General features: G+C 43.9%; 1 protein-coding gene across 17 annotated transcripts in view; it reads right to left on the bottom strand.

Annotated features, from left to right (window-relative positions):
• LOC122558578 (protein MTSS 2-like) overlaps positions 1 to 23,109 on the bottom strand; it is a 145,048-nt gene that overhangs the window by 36,064 nt on the left and 85,875 nt on the right. For 9 of the 17 annotated variants that reach the window (XM_043707352.1, XM_043707337.1, XM_043707339.1 and 6 more), the window contains exons 4-8: positions 11,077 to 11,161; positions 7,784 to 7,875; positions 4,387 to 4,461; positions 3,868 to 3,876; positions 58 to 215 (exon numbers count right to left, since the gene is read on the bottom strand). In XM_043707352.1, coding sequence (XP_043563287.1) covers positions 58 to 215; positions 3,868 to 3,876; positions 4,387 to 4,461; positions 7,784 to 7,875; positions 11,077 to 11,161 — 419 coding nt within the window. The remainder of the gene's footprint in view (positions 1 to 57; positions 216 to 3,867; positions 3,877 to 4,386; positions 4,462 to 7,783; positions 7,876 to 11,076; positions 11,162 to 23,109) is intronic. The other 8 variants (XM_043707333.1, XM_043707341.1, XM_043707348.1 and 5 more) reach the window with 1 other exon arrangement.

The raw sequence follows: 23,109 nt of genomic DNA, 5'->3' as shown, positions 1-23,109 counted from the left end.
TAATGGCTTGTTTAATAATTTTCGCTGATACTGAACAAGAGGCTAGCTGCTCCTTACCACAACAGGCTGTAAGAAGGTGATGAAAGTGCAGAATCGGCCTCTCTCCTCGATCAGAGCTTTCCGCACAGCCTGCTTCTCGGTCTCCTCCAGTAACAAGTACATGTCATTCACATCTTGGACTGCATTCTCCACCTGTGGCCTCAGGTCACCTTTACCTGGATCAGGAACATAGAGGATTGATCATTTCACTGCAGACAAATGGAGAGGAACAGCAACTCCATCTGGTATGTGCAAGGCCTGATTAAACAAAGGAGGAGAAAGTGAGGTCTGCAGATGCTGGAGATCAGAGCTGAAAATGTGTTGCTGGAAAAGTGCAGCAGGTCAGGCAGCATTCAGGGAACAGGAGAATCAACGTTTCGGGCATAAGCCCTGAAGAAGGGCTTATGCCTGAAACGTCGATTCTCCTGTTCCCTGGATGCTGGCTGATTAAACAAAGGGTCATTTTTATGTTTTATTTCCTTACAGCAGTCTGCAGTACTAGCTGACAGCAGTGTCAATGGAGATGGCACTGTATTGGAGGAGAGGAGGTTTCATACCGGGGCAGGGGGTTAATTCACTGCAGACCCACCCATCTCCTCCATTCCCATTCTAAGGCATCAAACGGTGAATGGTGCTTGTGATTCCCACAATCCATTGCACTCCAGAAACAGCTCTATTACATAGTTGAGCAGTGCACACCAGGGATCCTGTATATCTCAGGAAATTTTCAGTCCTATGTATTTGTTTTGACAAGTGAAAATGCCTGAATTGTCTTTTCTTCCATGTTTGATTAAAGTTACAAATCTTTGATTTTGGAACATTCCAGGGAAATTTGGGAATGTAAACAACCTCAAGTCAGAGTTACATTCCCATTGGTGGAAAAGTTTTTAAGGTGACAGGTGGAATTCAGTTGGCTTCCTTGCAGGAAAAGGCTGGAAAAAAAAACCACAGGCAACCAGTTAAACCAGACTGACTTAAGGTTTGGTTCAGAGCCTGTGCTTTCAGGTAGAGGCAGGGAAATTCCATAAAGCCTTAACCAGGGAGTGAATCTTGACTGAGAGTGCATTCTCTAGTTACTAACTCTATCCCTCTGCTTGGCAACAGCCTGAGATTAAGCCAGTCTGTTTCCATCCAAGGTGTCCAGTTTGATACTCAGATAAATTTCCAATCACAAGGTTGGCAGCATCATGAAGTGTGCCTGTTCCCACTTTCTTAAATCACCCATCTCCATCCCTGTCCCAGCTCATCTGCTGCTGAAAGGCTCCGTCATGTCTTGGTTTTAATCCAAGACTCAACCTGCTGATACATACCTGGTGGTTTCCCACATTCTAACATCTGTAAACTGGAGGTCATCTAAAATTCGGCTGCCTGTGTCCTAACTGGTTCAAAATCTGGTTCACCCATCATCCCTTTACTCTCTGACCCACAGTGGCAATCACTTTGATAAGACTCATTGTTGGACTGTGGAGGGAATCAGGGATCCAATTGTAGGAATTCAGACGTGGAGTTCTGGGCAACATTGGGATAGATTTGGAAAATGACAAATTGCCTGAGGACTTTGGAGGGGAAAGAGTGAAAAAAGAATTGGAGGTGGAAGAAAGTGGGATATAATCACATGGAATTAGAAACGGGTAGGAGATGGAAAGGGAAACGAAAGAACACTTAGTGCATTAGCAGTTAAAGTTGTTTTTCTCAGAAACAAATATTTAATTAGTGTTATATATCAACCTTTTATAGATAAAATGCAGTTGTTATAATTTGATTTAAGGGATTTTGAATTAAGGAGGCTTTGTGATGTACCAGCAGTCCCATCATCTGGGTCATTTCAGGTACTGGTACAGATTATGAATCAAGCCAAGATGGGGGCAGTGTCACTGGACTAGTCATCCATCTAAGGCTCAGATTAATGTTATGGAGACCAGGGTTCAGATCCCACCATGACAGCTGATGGAATTCAAATTAATTAATAAATCTGGAGCTGAAGATCTCTTTCGTGGTTTATTGTTACCATTGACTCACCAACATTCATTAGTCTCATTAAATGATGACCATGGAACTCATCCATTATCGTAAAACACGTCTGGTTCACTAATGCCCTTCAGGGAAGGAAATCTGTCCTCCTTACCTGGTCTTGGCCTACATATGACTCCACACCTGCAGGAATAGTGTTGACTCTTAACTGCTAAGCAAACCCTTAGTTCAAAGGGCAATTAGGGATAGGGAACAGCAGCTACACTCCCATTCAATGAAAAAATAAATTTTAAGTGCTTCATTACAACTTGAAAGAGTGGCTCAAAGTGTAGATTAACTAATAATTGTCTATCCTGTGGGCAGGCTTTGTGGCCTTGTCCTTTGAGTAGCATTAATGCCATATTGACTGCATGACAGTCCTCACGCTCTGAGACATATTGAGATGGTGAAAAGTGCTCCTTAAAGACACCTTTTATTGATGACACAACAAAAGTCAGGATCAATACTAACAAACCCACACTTCCCAGCAGGCAGCAGTGGAAGAGGTGGAGGTCTGTGTGCTCTCTTGTCCCACTGTCCCCACACCACCTCTATGGCACTGCACTCCTGTTGTCATTAAGATTGTGATTTACAAACTCAGAACAACTCATGTTCCTCTGGAGGAGTTAACAGGAGAATAATGTGCAGGTTCCAATTTGAAAGATGATTTCACCCAATACCCTCCAGCCACCAAGCCTTCAAAACAAATTAGAACATCGAGACAAGCACAAGTCCAGAGGACACTCACCAGCTCAAAAACACGATCATAAGCACAGATTACTGACTACAAGGCATTCCAGGGACAGTCATGCAACAGCTTGATTTTTACATAACCCAAAAAAGACATCAGCAAGACAGACATTCCCCTTACCCCTCCATCTGTACTCCCTTCACCTCCACCTCCCTACCCTCACTTTCCTTCTCTCCTCTCACCCCCCCAGGATACCCTTCATCCCTGAACACCCACCTCTCCCACACACACCAGGCACCACAGCCCTCATGCTACAGCAATCCACATGCAGAAGGAAGAGCAATTGAACAGTCAATGTTGGAAGCAAGTGCTGGAGTTCAAGTCAAAGATTCTCCTTCACAGTTATGAAATTCAAGCCCCGTTTCCAATGCCTGCATATCCTACAGTTTAGAAGAAATGCAAGGTAATCTTATTGAACTGTGTCTATTTCTTAAAAGAATAGATGCAGGAAGATGTTCTCTCTGGTTGGAATTTCTAGAATTAGGGGTCATCAGGATACATTTAGGGCAAAGGTGAGAAATATTTTCACTTGGACGGTTGTGAATCGTGGGAATTTTCTACCTGAGAGGATTCAGGAATTGAATCTATTGAGGATAGATATCTAATTTTGGGAATTAAAGGATATAGAAATTCTGCAGGAAGATGGTGGTGGTGGTGAAGTATATGATCAGTCTTTATGCAGGGCAGATACAGCATAGCGTTAGATACAGAGTAAAGCTCACTTTACACTGTCTCCCCATCAAATATTCCCAGGACAAGGGCAGCACAGGATTAGATTCATAGCAAAGCTCCCTCTACAATGCACCCATTGAAAACTCCCAGGATAAGGACAGCACAGGGTTACATACAGAGTAAAGCTCCCTGTATACTGTTCCATCAAATATTGGCAGCCCAAGTTCAACTTTGCTTCCCACACACAAAACACTTGACACTTAATCAGCCCAACATGTGGAACAATCTCATATATTCAGCACTTGCCCAGACACTGACTGTGCAAGGTGAAGGATTGGAAATATCAAACAAGAGGGCGCAGAGAAAGAGACATGTCCATCAGAAATGTGACTTACCGAGGAGTTCTAAAGGGAAAACAGAGGAAAAGGAGAAAGGAAGAGTATCAGAGAAGAATGAAATGGGAACAGCAGTGTTAGTGACACAGGAGAAAAAAGGAGGGCGCAGCTTAATTTAAACTACCCCTCGACATCTAATGCAACCTGACCAGTGGGGTGATGGCTGTGGAGAATATTGTCACAATTCTCACAAATACCACGATTTGAATAAGTGATTGCTACGCTGAGTTTAGAATATCAAACACGCTTAGCTCCACTCTTATCTGAACTACCTGAGGTTGTTGAAAAATATCTCTATGCTGTGTGGAGCAATATACTGTGTGGAGAAAGGGCCAAGTGGACTGAGTACCAAGAAACTGGATCATATTTAAAGCTGCATGTAAACATAAACTGTCATCTGATCTCGCAGAAATGCTTAAACTGTATTTATGATCTGGGTCTGATGTGGATTGTCCAGTCTCCGGTACCAATGGGAGTTTCTATTACAGCAGACTATTACCCAAGAAGCAAAGCACTCACCTTTCCGAGCTTTCTTCTGAAGTTTGAGGGTGTCAGATGATTTCTTTTTGATCTCATGCCTCGCTCGCTTGTACTCTGAGGGGAGGAGAGAGCAATATGTACTGCGCAATCGGTCAGGATTCACATGCAAGCTTCTGACACCATGGGAACATCGAGAGAGAGAATGCGTGAGAGTGTCTCAATGGGGATCAACCATTAGACCTTCACTGATATCCTATCAATGGTCCAAACTCATTTGAAGTGGATGTATTGAGACTGAATGGAAAAAGCACGGAATGCAAATCTACACACTTGGAATATTACAAAAGAATTTGGCAGATTGGAATTTGAGTGATAAAATATCCCAAAGAATTTCCAATCTGTAACTGTATGATATTCCTACACCTTGCTTCTAGATCTGTAACCTGGGATACCAATGAAGGATGACCCTGAATATTTCTGCACTCAGCAGAGGTCAATGGGATTTTAGCATATGAATTTCAGTGTGTGTAAGAACATAAGGACTAGGAGCACGAGTATGCAATTCAGCGCCCCAAGCCTGCTCCACCATCTGATATGATCATGGCTGATCTTATCTCAGCCTCGATTCCACTTTCCTGCTCACTCTCCATAACCCTTCAACGCATTACTAATTAAAAATGTGTCTTATCTCCTCAAATTTCCTCAATGTCCTAACATTCACCGCAAACTGGGGTACTGAATTTGACAAATTAACGACCCTGTGAGGTAATTTCTCCTTATCTGTTTTACATCTGTTCCCCTTATCCTAAAACTACGACCTCTTGTTCTAGATTACTCCACATGAGGAAACACCCGCTCTGTAGTCATTTTGTACCCCTTTAGAATCTGATACACCTCAATTAGATCTCTCACACTTCTAAGTTTCAAACAGTATCAACCTAAACTGCTTAATCTATCTTCATAAGAGAAACTGCTCGTCTCTGGAATCAATCAGGTATACCTTTTCTGAACTGCAACTACATCCCTCCTCATGGGGTCCAAAATTGTATGCAATACCCCAGGTGCAGCCTCACTAATACCTTGTACAATTGCAGGAACATTTCCCTACATTTATATTCTACTCCTTTCACAATGAATGCCAAAATTCTATTTGCCTTCTGGAGTAACTCCACAGAGGCTGTTATCCCGTCACCAAGTCACCCTTTGTATACATGTGGAGAGTCCTTGACACTGATCCAGCTGTCAGAGTGAACAGAACTGCTGACCTTACTGTTGAGATCTGTCAGGCAGGTCTCTCTGATTGGGCTGTTAATCTGCTCCAAATCAGGGAACTCATCTCCTATGACATTCATCTGGCTAATCTCATTATAGTCACTACATTTTCCTTATTTCTTGCTGTAGTTGCACACTAATTTTCTGCAGTTCATGCACAAGGGCACCCAGACCCATCTGCCCCAAACTATTCTGAAGTGTCTGTCCATTTAATAAACTTATAGTAGTTTATAAAATCATGAGCGGCATGGATAAGGTGAATAGCCAAGATATTTTTCTAAGTGTAGGGGAATTCAAAACAGTTCTTGAAAGTGGAATCACAGGTAGATAAGATAGTGAAGGAGGTGTTTGGTATGCTTGTCTTTATTGGTCAGTGCATTGAGTATAGGAGTTGGGAGGTCATGTTTTGGCTGTACAGTACATTAGTTTGGCCACTTTTGGAATACTGCATTCAAATCTGGTCTCCCTCCTATCAGAAGGATATTGTGAAATTTGAAAGGGTTCAGAGAAGACTTGCAAGATGTTGCCAGGGTTGGAGTGTTTGCGCTATAAGGAGATGCTGAATAGGCTAGGGCTGTTTTCCCTGCAGCACGAGTGCCTGAACGGTTACCTAATAGAGGTTTATAAAATCATGAGGGGCATGGATAGGGTAAATAGACAAGTCCTTTCTCTGGGATGGGGTGTCCAAAACTAGAGGGCATAGGCTTAATGTGAGAGGGGAAAATATAAAAGGGACCTAAGGGGCAACTTTTTCATGCAGAGGGTGGTGCGTGCATGGAAGTGGTGGATGCATGGAATGAGCTGCCAGAGGAAGTGTGGAGGCTGGTGCAATTATATTTAAAAGGCATCTGGATGGGTATATGAATAGGAAGGATTTAGAGGAATATAGGTCAAGTGCTGGCAAATGGGATTAGTATAGGATCTGGTTGGCATGGATGAGTTAGACCGAAGAGTCTGTTTCCATGCTGCATATCTTTACAACTCTATGACTGTAAGAGGGCATAGGTTTAAGGGGAGAGGAGAAAAATTTAAAAAGGACCTGAGGGATAGCTTTTTCACACAGAGGGTGGTGTGTGCATTGAACGAGCTGTCAGAGGTGGTGGAAGCTGGTACAATTACAACATTTAAAAGGCATCTAGATGGGTATATGAATAGAAAGGGCTTAAAGGAATATAGGCCAAATGCTGGCAAATAGGACTAGGTTAGATTAGGATGTCTGGACGGTGCAGATGATTTGCACAAAGGATCTCTTTCTGTGCTATATGAATCTATGACTCTATTTAGATTTGCCTTTCTATTCTTGCAACTGAAATGGATAACCTCGCACTTACCCACATTAGAGTCAAAGTGATACACAGCACGGAAACAGACACTTCAATTCAATTCACCCATGCCCACCAGATATCCTATACTAATCTAGTCCTATTTGCCAGCACTTGGCCCATATCCCTCTAAACCCTTCCTATTCATATACCCATCCAGATGCCTTTAAAATGTTGTAATTGTACCAGCCTCCACCACTTCCTCTAGCAGCTCATTCCATGCATGCACCATCCTGTGTGAAAAAGTTGCTGCTTAGGTCTCTTAAATTTTTCCCCCTCTCACCCTAAATCTATGCCTTCTAGTTCTGGACTCCCCCATCCCAGAGAAAAGACCTTGTCTATTTATCACATCCATGCCCCTCCTGATTTTATAACCTCTAAGTTTCAGCCTACGACACTCCAGGGAAAACAGCCCCAGCTCGTTAGCCAATCCTCTGTTTTTGAAACGCAAGATTTCTGCAAGACCACTTAGCGAAAGCAATGTGGTTGCTTCACATATCCCTGATCATATGATGCTATAGACAAGGGTGGCATGGGAATGAAATGAAACAAGGCTTGGCTCTGTTAGTGGTGAGAGACCAGACTCAAGGCAACAATAGCGAGAGCTCAGGAAAATTGGATCAGTCTGTAAACCAAGCAGGTCAGTAATTTACAAGGCACAACAGCACCACCCACTGGCTAACCGAGCTGGCACACCACAGACTCTTGTTGTCACAATCCAAGAAGTCAAAAAAAAAACTGGAGCTTTGGACCTTGGTATTTCTCAAGGTAAAATATACAAATTAGAGAAGGGAGACAAATGAGAAAAGGGGAAGGGAGAGACAAAAAATTCACAGTCATACCTTTGGCATGGTCCTTATCCAGCTGATTGGCAGATTTCTTCCAGTCCTCTATCCTATCCTGCAAAGGGTTTATCAGACTCTCCATCAGGGCACTAGGAAAGTAAACAGCAATGTACTAACCACGACACAGAGAGACAGAGAAATTGGAGCAGCATTCGCAGCTCTAAGCATGGCATTGTTTTGTAGAGGGGCGTGCTCCCGATAAACCAAAATGAATATATCACTCCTGTCTGCTCTTTTCATGAAATCCTGCAATTTGTTTTTACTGAGGATGTGGAATCCTGATTTCCCATTTAATTTTTGTGGAAGATATGGGGCAGCCTCTACTGTGAAACAGTCCAACAGGCACTGGCCACTTTCTAGAACTTCTCTATGTCACTCAGTTCTAATTTCCCACTTACCCACACCAGCATCTATACAATGACGGGATGCATCAAAGCCAAATATAACACACAATATTCCTGAAATTTACACAGGTAAATGACAGAGAGACACGTGCTGCAGCACACATATCCTCCCCGTTACTCAGCACCAACACCCACTGCAGCAGCACACATATCCTCCCCTTTACCCAGCACCGACACCTGCTACAGCAGCACCCATATTCTCCCCAGCATTGACACCCTCAGTAGCAGCACCCATACCCTCCCCAGCACCGACACCCTCAGCAGCAGCACCCATATCCTCCCTAGCACCAACACCCACTGCAGCAGCACCCATATCCTCCCCAGCACCGGCGCCCGCTGCAGCAGCACCCATATCCTCCCCAGCACCGACAACCGCTGCAGCACCCCCTGACACTGCATGCCACCCCCTGACACTGACACCCACTGCTGCACCCATATACAGAGGAAACTCGATTATCCGAATGACATGGGCAGAGTGTATGTTAGTCAAATAAACGACTATTCGGATAATTTACTGCCAGATAACATGGTTTAGCCAAACATCGGCACCTTGCGATCTTGTCTAGATAATCCAAAATTTGGATAAATCAATTGCTGGATAATCGAGGTTTGTCTGTACTCCCCGCCCCCTGGCACTGACACCCACAGTAGCACCATATCCTCCACACCATCCAACACCGACACCCACAGTAACACCATATCCTCCACACCATTAGATACTGACACCAACAATAGCACCCATATCCTCCGCACCAACCAACACTGACACCCACAGTAGCACCATATCCTCCACACCATTAGATACTGACACCCACAATAGCACCCATTTCTTCCGCACCATCCAACACTGACACCCACAGTAGCACCATATCCTCCCCACCATTAGATACTGACACCCACAATAGCACCCATTTCTTCCGCACCATTCAACATTGACACCCACAGTAGCACCATATCCTCCCCACCATTAGATACTGACACCCACAATAGCACCCATATCCTCCGCACCATCCAACACTGACACCCACAGCAGCACCATATCCTCCACACCATCCAACACTGATACCCACAGTAGCACCATATCCTCCACACCATTAGATACTGACACCCACAGCAATACCCATATCCTCAATAAGTGAGTGGGCAAAAGCATGACTGGTGTAATGAAATGTGCAATAACGCAAGGGTAATGCACTTTGGATGATGTATTGCAAGAGGGAAATATACAGTAAATGGCAGAACCCTTAAAAGCACCAACATACAGTGGGATCGAAGCATGCAGGTCCACAGTTCGCTGAAAGTGGCAACACGAGTCGATAAGGTGGTTAAGAAGCCATATGGCATGTTTGGTCAGGCACAGAGTATAAAAATTGGCAAGTCATGTTGCAGCTGTATAGAACTTTAGTAAGATCACATTCAGAATATTGCATGGAGTTCTGGTCACCACACTAAGGATGTGAAGGCTTTTTGGAGAGGGTACAGAAATGGTGTACCAGGATGTTGCCTGTTTTGGAGAAAATTAGCTATGAGGCGATTGGATAAACTTGGTTTGTTTTCACTTGAATATCGGAGGACGAGGGGCGACCTGATAGACATTTACCATATTATGAGAGGCATGGATAGTCAGAGTCTTTTTCTCAGGGTAGAAATAAGGTAGAAAGTTTAAAGGAGATGTGAGAGGCAAGGTTTTTTTTTAATGCAGAGAGTGGTAAGTATCTGGATTGCATTGCCAGAGGAGGGGGTGGAGGCAGATACAATAGCAGTGTTTAAGAGGCATCTTGATAGATATATGAATAGGGAGGGAATGAGGGGATATGGGCTGCATAGAGGCAAAAGATCTTTAGTTTGTAGGTGACCCTTGGTGGGCCAAAGGGTCTGTTCCTGTGCGGTACAGATCTTTGTCCTTTTTGTTGTTTGATACTTGTATCTATTGAAGTTTTCAGTCCTAACATCACCTGACAGTGACACCTGCTTTAGCAGCTATATCCTCAACACCATCCAACCATGATATCCATGTTATCAATAGTATCAGGGTGACTTAGTGGTTAGTACCACTGCCCCATGATGCCAGGGCACCCAGGTTCGATTCCAGCTTCAGGCGACTGCCTGTGTAGAGTTTGCACATTCTCCCCGTCTCTGCGTGGGTTTCTTCCCACAGTCCAAAGATTAGATTAGATTAGATTAGATTACTTACAGTGTGGAAACAGGCCCTTCGGCCCAACAAGTCCACACCGCCCCGCCAAAGCGCAACCCACCCATACCCCTACCCCTACATTTACCCCTTACCTAACACTATGGGCAATTTAGCATGGCCAATTCACCTGACCTGCACATCTTTTGGATTGTGGGAGGAAACCGGAGATCTGCTGGTTAGGTGGATTGGACATGCTAAATTGCCCTGTAGTGTCCAGAGATAGGTGGATTTGACTTGGGAAAGCTGGGTTTCGAGGATGGGGTGGATTGTACTTCGGAGGGTTGGTGTGGACCTGAGGGGCTGAATGGGATGCTTCCGCACTGTAGGGATTCTATGATTGTATTCAGTTAACAACACCAAACATTGACAGTCACTATATCACCCTCATCAATAACCTCAGGCCCCGACATCTATCTCCATCCCGAAACCTGACACTGAATCTGCAGCACCCATATTCCGCTGACACCCACTGTCGAGTCCTCTCTAATCTGAGATCAACCCACACAGTGACTCAGTGCCACAGGGTCTATTTTTTTTTGTCAAAGATGACTAGAAGTGTTTTATTGAGCCATCCGTTTTGTTATTCACCAGTGGGGTGAGACACACTGGATTGGTCTGCATTTATCTCCCACCCCTAACTAGAGTGGGGGGAGGAGCTGGCACACCGCTGTTGTACATGAGGAAATGCTCACTTGGTGAAATGTCGGAGCTTGGCTTCGATGCTGCGATGCCTCATGCACATTCGAGTCAGAGCTGAGCCGATATCCCTGGTGGCCCCTGGAAAAGAACAGCAGAAACCAGCATCAGTGAGGGGCAGTGTCCAGCAGAGGGCAGTAAAAGACTATAGCAGCTGCTGCTGCGCTGTTCACCCAATTAATAAGGACAATAATTAATCTTGAACCAAAAACTGCTCTAGCAGTGAGTTCATTAATGCAACCCTGAACACTTGATGGCTCCAAAGCACAGATTGCCAGCTATGGGTTCTTTCCTCGATTAATTTGTTCAGATGCACCTCTGGAACAGCTGGGTCTTGAACCCAGGCCTTCTAACCCAGAGGTGAGGACGCTACCACTGCACCTATTGCCAGTATTGTCCATTCAACCTGTAGTCACCCGTGCCAGCTCCAGTGGGAGGGTTCATTAAGAAGTGGATATAGACAGGAGCTCACAGGTTCGAAACCTATCCGGACAGGACTAAAGTTAATAATCTGCATGGGATATCAGCATAGAATCTAGCATGGACTGGATGGGTCGGTTGGCCTGAGTTTACTCTCCACTCACGTCCTCTCTTAACTAAAGCAATCATTTTTTTTAATTATAAAGCTTATAATTTCTATTCCTTTCTCCCTCATGCACTCAATTCATGTCCCTTTATGTTCAACACATCCAGCAGCATCTGTGAAAGACAGTGGAGTCAGTGTTTCGAGTCTTCACCAGAACTTAACCTGAAATGTTAACTCTGTTTTCTCTCCACGGATGCTGCCAGACCTGCTGTGCTTCTCCAGCAATTTCTGCTTTTGTTTCAAATTCTCAGCACCTGCAGTTCTTTGTTTTATATCCCTTTATATTCAATTGTTCCAACAACAGCTTATATTTAAGTGGCATCTTTGACATAATTAAACAGCCCAAGATACTTCACAGGATGGTTAGAGACCAAAGTGCAACACTGATTCACAGGTGACCAAAAGGAAGGTTTTAAGTAACGTAATACAAGGAAGAGAGTGATGCCAGGAAGTACCAGCTTCAACTACTCCCTGTGGTCATCGACTCCACATTCTCACCACTCTTAAAAGTTCTTCTGAATTCCTGACTGCATTCCTAGGTGACTGTCTCTTGCCTGCATCCATTTTATCAAGCCTTCCAGAGCTTTAATGATCCCCCATTAGCTCAATGCACAGAACCCCTGCTTTCTCAAAGGAAGAGACACAGATTCTCCATCTCATTCAAAACACTTGGCCTCTACAGTCCACTGACCTTGCCTTTGGCAACAAGGGATTAGTAAAGGTCTCTACCAAGTTGTCACAGTTAGGAAGAGGATGTCTAGTGAATAGGCAAGAGTGAAGACAACCTCAGTTCACTATTTCACCCTATACATTGTGTTAAAAACATATGAATGCTGTTAAAAGATAAAAGGCATTGGTTTTCAAAGTACCTAGAGCACTCATAGTTGACGGCTCTTATTGTGCAGTGGTAGCATCCCTGAGTCTGAGCAAGGTGCTCCACCTGCTCCAGGGCTGTGTCACTAACATCTCCAAACAGGTTAACTAGAAAATATCTGGAAGGGAATCGCTGCTCAGCGTGATCTCTGCTGGCTGAGGGATGCTGGGCTGACCGGAGTTGGGGCTCTGCTGGGTAGTGGAGGGGTGGGCGGGCTGGTGGGGGAGTGGGCAGGAGGGGGGTGCCAGTGCAGCTGGCAATTACAACATTTAAAAGGCATCTGGATGGATATATGAAGTGGAAGAGTTTAGAAGGATATGGGTCAAGTGCTGGCAAATGGGACTAGATTAATTTAGGATATCTGGTTGGTATGGATGAGTTGGACCAAAGGGTCTGTTTGCATGCTATACGTCTCTATGACTCTATTAATTTGTGTTAGATTCCAATATGGTGCCCCAGGAGGGGCTGCCTCACTATTATTACTTTCGACTTGCTGTTTAATAATGGAATCAAGGGAACTTTACTTTCTGTTTAAGCGTCAAGGTAACTTTATTCTGTATCTTACCCCGTGTGGTCATTCTTCCAGGAAAGGATGTTGAAAGAACTTTACTTTCAGAGTCGAAGGAGCTCTACTCTGTATCTAATGCTATGCTATACCTGTCCTGGGACTGTTTGATGGAGACAGTTTCGATGGACCTTTACTTTCAGTATAAAAGGGGAGAGGGAGCTTTACTCTGTATTGATGCACATATTGTCGCTGTCTCTGGAGTGTCATGGGAGGTTTACTTGCAGTTTATTTTCAGTTTAAAAGGATAGAAGGGAGATGGAACTAGGGGTCAATTACTAGGGATCACGAGTTCAAGGTGAGAGGGAAAAAGTTTGAGAGAGATATGCATGAAAACTTCTTTACGCAGAGGGTGATGGGTGCCTGGAACACATTGCCAGTGGCGTTGGTAGAGATGGGCACAATAGCATCATTTAAGATGTATTTAGACAGATACATGAATGGGCAGGGAGCAGAGGGATACAGTTGCTTAGAAAATAAGTGACAGATTTAGATAGAGGATCTGGGTCTGTGCAGGCTTGGAGGGCCGAAGAGCCTGTTCCTGTGCTGCAGTGTTCTTTGTTCTAGTCAGCTATACACTTGTCTTCCATTTCTATCACCACTGACATGGTGTCACCATTGAACACATCCCATCCTGCTGTCCACACTCAATATTCCAAAGGGCCCACTTCCTCTTTGTTATGCTGGTCCACTCCTCAATCAGCCCCAACAGCCCGTCAGACAGCAGGAAATGTAATCAGTACCCGCTCTTTACCTCCTTGCTCACTGTGCAAGGGCCCCACATACTACTCTCAGGTGAAACAGTGATTTACTTGAACTTCTTTTAACGTGGACAACCGTACTCATTGTTCAAAACACAACCTCCTCGACAGGCAGATTGTTGGGTGACTGCTTTGCAGAACATCTTTGATTAGTCTGTAGGTATGATCCCAAACCTTTCCATTGCTTCTCACTTGAAATCTGTATCTTGCCCTCACACTGATCCCTCTGTCCCCAGCCTGCTCTTCCAAAGAAGCTCAATGCAAGTTTGAGCAACATCACCTCATCCTTCATCTTGGAACTTGCTTGGGCTGAACATGAAGTTCAACAATGTTAGTTATAATCTCGCTCACCAGTGTGTGCTTTGGGTTATTTAATTGATTCGGTAACTTTTTTTTAAATTCATAGGACATGGACATCACTGGCTGGGCCAGCATTTTCTGTTCCTAATTGCCCTTCAGAAGGTAGTGATTAACTGCCTTCTTAAATCACTGCAGCCTGTGCACAATGTCACTGGGAAGAGAACTCCAGGATTTTGACCCAGTGGCACCGAGATATTTCAAGTCAGGATGGTGAGTGGTTTGGAGGGGAACTTGCAGATGGTCGTGTTCCCATGTATCTGCTGCCCCTGTCCTTCCAGATGAAAGTGGTCATGGGTTTGGAAGCTGCTGTCTAGCGATCTTTGGTGAATTTCTCCAGTGTATCTTGTAGATCAGAGTAAAGATTTAATGTGTTCTGCTGCAAGCTACTCAAGACAGAATGACAAACGTGTTCAGTGATATGATAGGTACATGCTAATTTGGAAAAAGGAGGCTCCTCCCACTTCGACAACCGTCACTAATTAGTGAATTGGCAGAGTCTTCTCCTGGAAGTGGTTGATGAAAGGTTCTGGAATTTTCTTCATATTATAAATAATCGTCACCACCCGAATTACTCCCCAGGAAATCAGAAGCAGCTGTCCACTCCATGGATAATTGGAGTTAGACATGTTGGCAGGGGAAGGAATGGGGTTAGAACACAGCTCAGCCATTCAGAAAAGACAGTGTGTATCAGAGTCAAAAATGGATTTAAACATAAAAATTTACTCCAGTTCCTGAAGCACACTATACCAGAGTCCTTCTGATAGTTGATACACAGTCCTTACACCAAAAGTTACATTGATGTTGAAATCCCCATTGATCCATTTATTACAAGTTTCTGTCATGAATGGTGCGTGTTCATTGTATCTGTGTTTAACACCATGCTGTCCCTGTCCTGGGAGGTTTGATGGGAACAGTGTTGAGGAAGCTTTACTCTGTATCTAACCCCATGCCCTTGGAGTATTTGATGAGGACAACATATGGGTCGTTTTACTCTGTATCTAACCCGGTGCTGTACCTGCCCTCGGAGTATTTGACAGGGACAGTATAGAAGCAGTTTTACTCTGTACCTAATCCGTTAATGTACCTGCCCTCGGAGTATTTGAAAGGGACAGTATAGAAGCAGCTTTACTCTGTATCTAACCCCATACTGTCCCTGTCCTGGAAGTGTTTGATGGCTTGGAACATCTTCTACATGAATTAGGAGCAGAAAAAGGCTTGCTCGACCCTCCAAGTCTGCTCCACAGTTCAATGAAGAGCATGACCGAACTGATTCCTCCACATTTCACCATGCCCTCATGCCTAATAAACTTTCACCTCCCTCATCAAGGATCTAAATGTATCTTAAAAACATTCAAGGACTTTTCCTCCACCACCTTTTCAGAGTTCCAAAGACTAATGGTACTCTGTGGGAAAATAAATTTTCCCATCAGTCTTAAATTAGCGACCCCTCATTTTTAAATAGTGGCCTCTGATTCTCCTACAAGAGGAAACATCCTCTTCCACGTCAATCCTATTAAGACCCTCAGGATCTTATATGTTTCAATCAAGTTCCCTGTTGCTCTTCTGTACTCCAGCGGATGCATACTTAGTCTGTCCAACCTTCCCTCACAAGAACCTCACTCAAGTATTAGTCTTTGGATTTCTTCAAATGCATCCTTAAATAATATGACCAATACTGCAGATGGTTCTCTAGACGTGGTCCCAGCAGTACCCTGTGTAACTGAAGTTTAACCTTCCTATTTTTGCATTAAACTCCTCTCTTTATAAATTGTAACATTCTACTAGTTTTCCTAATTTCTCACTGCATACTACACATGACAATAAATAATCAAATTAATACATCATGCACGAGGACACCTATTTTTGGCTATTGTCGGGCTCCGGTTAACTAGTTATTCCTGATGAAGGGCTTTTGCCCGAAACGTCGATTTTGCCTGTCCTCGGATGCTGCCTGAATTGCTGTGCTCTTCCAGCACCACTGATCCAGAATCTGGTTTCCAGCATCTGCAGTCATTGTTTTTACCTAGTTAATTTTCTATCCATGTCACACCATGAACTGTGATTTTTCACAATGACCTTTCATATGGCATCTTGTGAAATCTTCTGGAAAACAGGTCCCAACACCATGTTGCTCACATCAAGGATGAAAATCAATCTCATTCTTGTTTTGGATTATAAAACAATATATAATCCAAATGGGATGACAGTGTTCTGCTCTAACTACATTCTGGGTCCTTACTTAACATCAACTCCTGACATTCAGTGTCAACCTTTGACCAGCTCTAGTTTCCATTCAGAGATTGATCTGATGACTGTAGAGTGGGTATCCAAGAGCTGATCAAATAAATTGGCTCAGTTGATAGTGTTTGTCTCCAAGATAAAATGTCAAGGATTCAAGCCCCATTGCAGAGATGAACACAATTGAGGCTGATATTTGTGGGAGCTTTGTGTCTGTCAATTGGCTGATACACTTCAGACAACAGACTCCCCTCTGATCTAAACGCCAGTCTTCCTTTACAGATAAGAGCAGAGATTTAACCTGTTCATTTGTCTATCAGAATGTTTACTTCCATTTGGCACCTGAAGTGTCTCCTCCACACTCAGGAGAGTCGTAGAGTCATACAGCAATGGAAACAGACCCTTCAGTCCCACCAGTCTATGACGACCATAATCCCAGACTAAACTAGTCCCACCTGCCTCTGCTTGCTGCATATCCTTCTAACCCTTTGCTATTCGTTTACTTGTCCAAATGTTTTTCAAATGCTGTAGTTGCGCCCACATTCACCACTGTCTTTGTAAGTTCATTCCACATTCAAATCTCTCTGTGTGAAAACGTTGCCCCTCATGTCATTTTTAAATCTTTCTCCTCTCACCATGACAATATGCCCCCTATTCTTGCAATTCCCCACCTTAGGGAAAAGACACTTGCCATTCACTTTATTTATACCCCTCATTATTTTATACACCTCTATAAAGGTCAGCCCTCAACCTCCTGCCTTCCAGTGAAAAACGGTCCAGCCTATCCTTATAACTCAAATCCTCCATTCTCGGCAACATCCGGGTAAGTCTTTTCCAAAACCTCTCTAGCTTATTAATAATCTTTCCTATAACAGTGTGTCCAGTTCTGGTCACAGCACTCCAAATGAGGCCCCACCAATGTGGTTAACAACCTCAACATGATATCCCAACTCCTATACGGAAAGGTCTGAGCAATGAAGAGACCTCAAAGAACACAGTTTGAATTATATGAACTTTAACAGATTTGTACCTCGTCATCATTTTACTGACTGACACAACCTGCCTACAACAATAACGAGTAAATCATAAGGATTCTCCTGTCACAGGTCAGTGGCTATTTCCAACTCTTATTTATAATATCCTGGCTTCTCTTTCTCTTATACTGCGCAGCTGACATGTGGAATCCAGTTTAATGCTCTCGGAATCACTGTTTCTCCAGCTATTAAATCATCAAATATATCATAGAGTCATAGAGATGTACAGCATGGAAACTCGTCCGTGCTGACCAGTATCCTAAATTAATCTAATCCCATTTGCCAGCACTTGGCCCATGTCCCTCTAAATCCTTCCTATTCATTTTCCATTCATATGCCTTTTAAATGCTGTAATTGTACCAGCCTCAACCACTTCCTTTGACAGCTCATTCCATACACGCACCTCCCTCACATGAAAAAAGTTGCCCCTTAGGTACCCTTTAAAGTTTTCCAGTCTCACCCTAAACCTCTCCCCTCTAGTTCTGGACTCCCCCATACCAGGGAAAAGACCTTGGCTATTTTATGAACCTCTATAAGGTCATCCCTCAGCCTCCGACGCTTCAGGGAAAACAGCCCCAGCCTATTCAGCCTCTCCCTATAGCTCAAACCCTCCATCCCTGGCAACATGCTTGTAAATCTTTTCTGAATCCTTTCAAGTTTCGCAACATCTTTCCAATAGCAGGGAGACAAGAATTGCTCGCAATATTCCAAAATATCATCCAATTCCTCAGTGAAACATCATTAATGTCAAAATACACTGTTAAAATTTTTCTAAAATCTGTTTGCATTTCCTGTTCTGATAGCACCTCAGCAATCTCTCCCACCCAGACTGCCTCTGCACACAAACCTGCTCCTCTCCACTCCCACTACCACCACCACCAACTTCCCCTCCCCTCCATTCCTTTTGGGAAAATCTCCAGCTTGCTACTCTCTCAATGACTTTTGAGTATTTGTATTATGGCCTAGTTGTTTCAGGTCTGTTTCACAGGATGTCATCATCTATGGAGTTGCCACTGGGCAGGATTGAGTAGCTCATACTGATGTGACTATTTTAAACCTGCATTTAAATAGCACCCTTAATTTCAGAACTTTGCAAATTACTCACCAAATACCTTTGAATAGTAGCCACAGCAGCCAATTTGTACACAGGAAGATCACACAAAAAAAAACAGCAATCTGGTTTTAAATATTAGTTGAGGGATAAATATTGACCACGTGCCACAGTCAGAAGGCTGTGGATTGAAATCCCTCTCTGGTGATCTGAGCGCCTAATCCAGGCTGGCATTCCAGCACAACATGGAGACAGCGCCCATCTTTGGAGTTGCCACATTTTTGTAAGATGTTGAATCGAGGTCCTGCTTGCAATCTTAGTTAAGCATTAAATATCTTGGTGTAATACCTAAAGCAAGCAGAACATAGCTTCTCAGTATCTGTGCTAATGTTTAGCCCGCACCTAAGATAATTTCAAAACAAATTATCAGCTCATTAACTGCTATCTTGTGTGTGCAAATTAACAGCTGACTATCCTACAGCTCAGTGGCTGTAAAGCATCTGGGAATATCCGGAGATCATGAAAGGTGCTGTAAATAATCATTTAGTCACATTAAACTCGATTACTGCTGCAAAAAGAAAACGACATTTTGTCTGGCACTCATCAGAACATTTTCCAAGAATACCCCAGTTTGAAACGAAAAGGAACATCTATACTACGCGAAAGGAGGATACTCAGCAGTGTAGCAAGTGGACCCTGATTGGTAGATGTTTTGTCATGGACAATGCACTCATTAATGCTCATTGACAGTTAACCCTTTAGTCAGGGCATTGCCTTCAGAAATGGACCAGTGGATGGCTGTTAGCTACGTCGTTGAATTGAAACGGGTACAGTGTGTGCACATGTGCTTTCAGCTTGCAAAGAACAGGGCGCTGTGTAATTGACATATCTTACTATACATGCACCATACTGTCTACCCAACTGATAGTCCAAACAGGTTGTCAGTATCACTCTTCACACAATCAGGATTATCTCATAAATGCTGTCCGTGTGGAGGATCACATGTAATGTCAATATTGTGTTTTGCAAGTGAGAGCTTGTTGGGTATGGAGCTTATTGCGAACATCCAGAGGGATATATTATTTGATATGATCCACTAGTCCATATGGTCCATATACCTGGCATCACAGTGGCACTGAAATTCATTGTGTGATAGGCAGAATGTCTTTTTGGCTTACTGGCAGCATCCTGTCATTTGCAAACATTACCTGTTGCTAACCCGCTGTAGCAGCTTGAAGCGAGCTAGCTTCATGTGTTGCTCAAATGTTTTATTTGCCTTTCCGAAGTAATGAGAGGTAGACCGGGCAGTGCTCAGGATCAAGAGCGTCCTCTGCGAGTTTGTATGATATACAATACATGATGATCTGATCAGGATAGCTATTATCCTGTAGGATGGCTTCAATGAGCTCTCTTTAGCATTGGGCTTATTTAGATTAGATTAGATTACATTACATTACATTACATTACAGTGTGGAAACAGGCCCTTCGGCCCAACAAGTCCACACCGACCCGCCGAAGCGCAATCCACCCATACCCCTACGTTTACCCCTTACCTAACACTACGGGCAATTTAGCATGGCCAATTCACCTGACCTGCACATCTTTGGACTGTGAGAGGAAACCGGAGCACCCGGAGGAAACCCACGCAGACACGGGGAGAACGTGCAAACTCCACACAGTCAGTCGCCTGAGGCGGGAATTGAACCCGGGTCTCTGGCGCTGTGAGGCAGCAGTGCTAACCACTGTGCTACCGTGGTTAGGATATTTAGGATGTTTCCAATAAGACCAATCTCATAACATGTGTAAGATTCCCAATGTACTTAATAAGCAACATAGATGGTAGAGAATCTCCTGATTTCTCAATTAGGACATCACAGAAAGATGGATTGTTCCAGTTCACATTTGAATTTGAGCCCATTAAGACCTGCAAGGAAATTCACTTGCAGATTCAAAAGTAGCAAATGTCTCACACATTGGAAAAATGTTAAGGGTTAAGAGGTTGTGTGTCATTCCAAAGTTACGTTTCTCATGGATTCGAACAACATATTGATGAGAATGGGATCCCATGGCAACAGACTCTTCGGGCATAAATGCTGTTCTTAAAATGAATTCAGCTGCGCAAGTTGCTGAGTTCATAAGTTCAATGAATACAGATTCACGTAATGGTGGTTGGTGTAGATCCTTCTGGTATACCACTGCAGTGCAGTTATCTACACTTTCCTAGGGTGATACATTAGTATAGCAACACAGATTAAATCAGGAAAATAAAACTTCAACAAAAGGTGCTTTTTTAAATGCAGGTTTTTCATCATTCATTCTGCTTCATAAACGTGTTGGCATGTGGGGGATATCAATTAAAAACACAAGCAGGCCAGTGATGCAGCCCGTGGTCAAGCAGCCAGCCTTGCACACTAATGATGTGCAGCAGTGTTATTAACAACCAGCTTATTAAAGAGCCAAGTAAGGGAAATGCAGATTAAACGGGGAAATAAAAGCATCCTGTGAATATGTCCACTACCAAGAATCTCTGTGCAAACCTGAAAATACAGGACCAAAATCATCCTAAAATAATTCTGCAACAACATAAATTACTACAGTTTCCTTTCCACCCCCTTGACCCCGCACATCCCCCATCACTGGCTTGAAATCATTCGAAAGATACCAGTCCCAAACCCTGCTGCACATAGCCCACTGGCCCTTAATGCAATTTCTGGGCAGATTCACAAAATTGTTCAGTGGCCTAGTTTTCTACATTATATTATTCTGCCTGCGGCTGACTCCATCGGGAGAAGCCATTTCGCTTCGAAAACAAGTGAGCTGAGAGTGGCCGGCAAGAGGAAGTGGCGAGCTGTGCTGGTTCATGGCTGTTGAATCTAATGGAGCTGACAAGTCATATAGTCTTCATCCTAGAGTTGTCTTGAAACAATTTTGTTTAACTGTCCCTGGTGTCAATTTGCTTCGTTCTGGCTGCAGTGCATAATCCAGGGTGACAGAAAATGCAGGTTGGTCCACCAGCCTGCCCTGCTGTTCAATTAAATCGTGAATTGCATTTCAACTCTATTTACCCAGCTTGGTTCCTTTCACCTTGAAGCTCTTGTCCACCCCTCTCCTCAACCCCACAAAGGCAATGTTCAGAAACAAGAAACACTCGAGTCAGGCAGCAACATTGGGGATAAGGGAGAGAGGTACAGTTTCAGGCTGCTGACCTTCTCGATCTTGGTCTGAAAGCTACAGTTGTCTGCCAGCGAGGGGCTGCGGGGTTAGAGTGATGTTGTCATGTGGTTTGATACCACACTATTAGGTTTGGTTCATTACAGACTGATTGAGGAGAAATCCATGTTAAGAACTGTCTTCAGGACAATGCTTCCAAGTAACACTATTTAATATACATTAATTCTAAATATTGCTGTGAGTGGTCATTGCAGTAGAGAGGGAGAGTAAGAGGCCTCCAAGGAGTGTCCAAGGGATAGAGTATGTTGGAGGCGGGAGAAAGGGTCCTCGGATGGTGGGTGGGACTCAGAGGATGAGGGAGGGTGACTGGTCATCATAGATACACCAGGGTCTGACTGATTTGCATTAGATAAGATTACTCTGTACATTTACTTCACTCTTCTGATGTCTTTGTCAATCCTTTACATAGCTGGTTATTACTTGAAGTTGAACTTGATCATTAACTCCACCCACCCATACTCTGTGGGATGCAGTGCCATGACATCATCACAAGTTCGCTCCAGGGTCTGACAGCCCTAACACAACAGTGAGAGACATGTGGCCTAGTTTACGATGTGCCTGAGGAGCTGTCAGGTTTTGTACAGATCACCGACATGGCCCAAAGGTTTTCACTCGGTTGCTACTTTTAAGACTCTTGAATCCTTTGCCTGTCAAAATTTTCTTCAGGTTTTCGGTATCACCGCAACACCAAAGGAGTGAAGCATCTTGTAAGCCTCTCTATCAAGCCTGTGGCTATGGCAATGCTTTACTGCTAACCTTTCAGACAGAAAGAGAGAGAGAGACTGCAAGAGGCAGGAAGAGATGGGGGACAGAGAGATGGAGAGGACAATGAGCTAATGAGCTAGAGTGAGAGAAAGAGAGGAACGGTGATGTAAAAGGGTGACTCGATGGCTTAGTAGTTAGCACTGCTGTCTCACAGTTCCAGGGACCCGGGTTCGATTCCACCCTCGGGCGACTGTCTGAGTAGAGTTCGCACATTCCGCCATGTCTGCCTGGGTTTCCTTTGGCTCCTCCTATTTCCTTCCACAATCCAAAGATGTGCAGTTTAGGCTGAATTGGCCAAGCTAAATTGCCCATAGTGTTCAGGGATGCGTAGGTTAGGTACATTAGTCAGGGGTAAATGTAGAATAATAGGGGATAATGAGTCTGGGTGGGTTACTCTTCAGTGTAGGATCTGGATCAGTGGTGCTGGAAGAGCACAGCAATTCAGGCAGCATCCGAGGACAGGCAAAATCGACATTTCGGGCAAAAGCCCTTCATCAGGAATAAAGGCAGAGAGCCTGAAGCGTGGAGAGATAAGCTAGAGGAGGGTGGGGGGGGGGAGAGAGT

The sequence above is a fragment of the Chiloscyllium plagiosum genome, chromosome 17 (genome assembly GCF_004010195.1).
Source record: "Chiloscyllium plagiosum isolate BGI_BamShark_2017 chromosome 17, ASM401019v2, whole genome shotgun sequence".
NCBI lineage: Eukaryota > Metazoa > Chordata > Chondrichthyes > Orectolobiformes > Hemiscylliidae > Chiloscyllium > Chiloscyllium plagiosum.
This window is presented reverse-complemented; position numbering and strand designations above follow the sequence as displayed.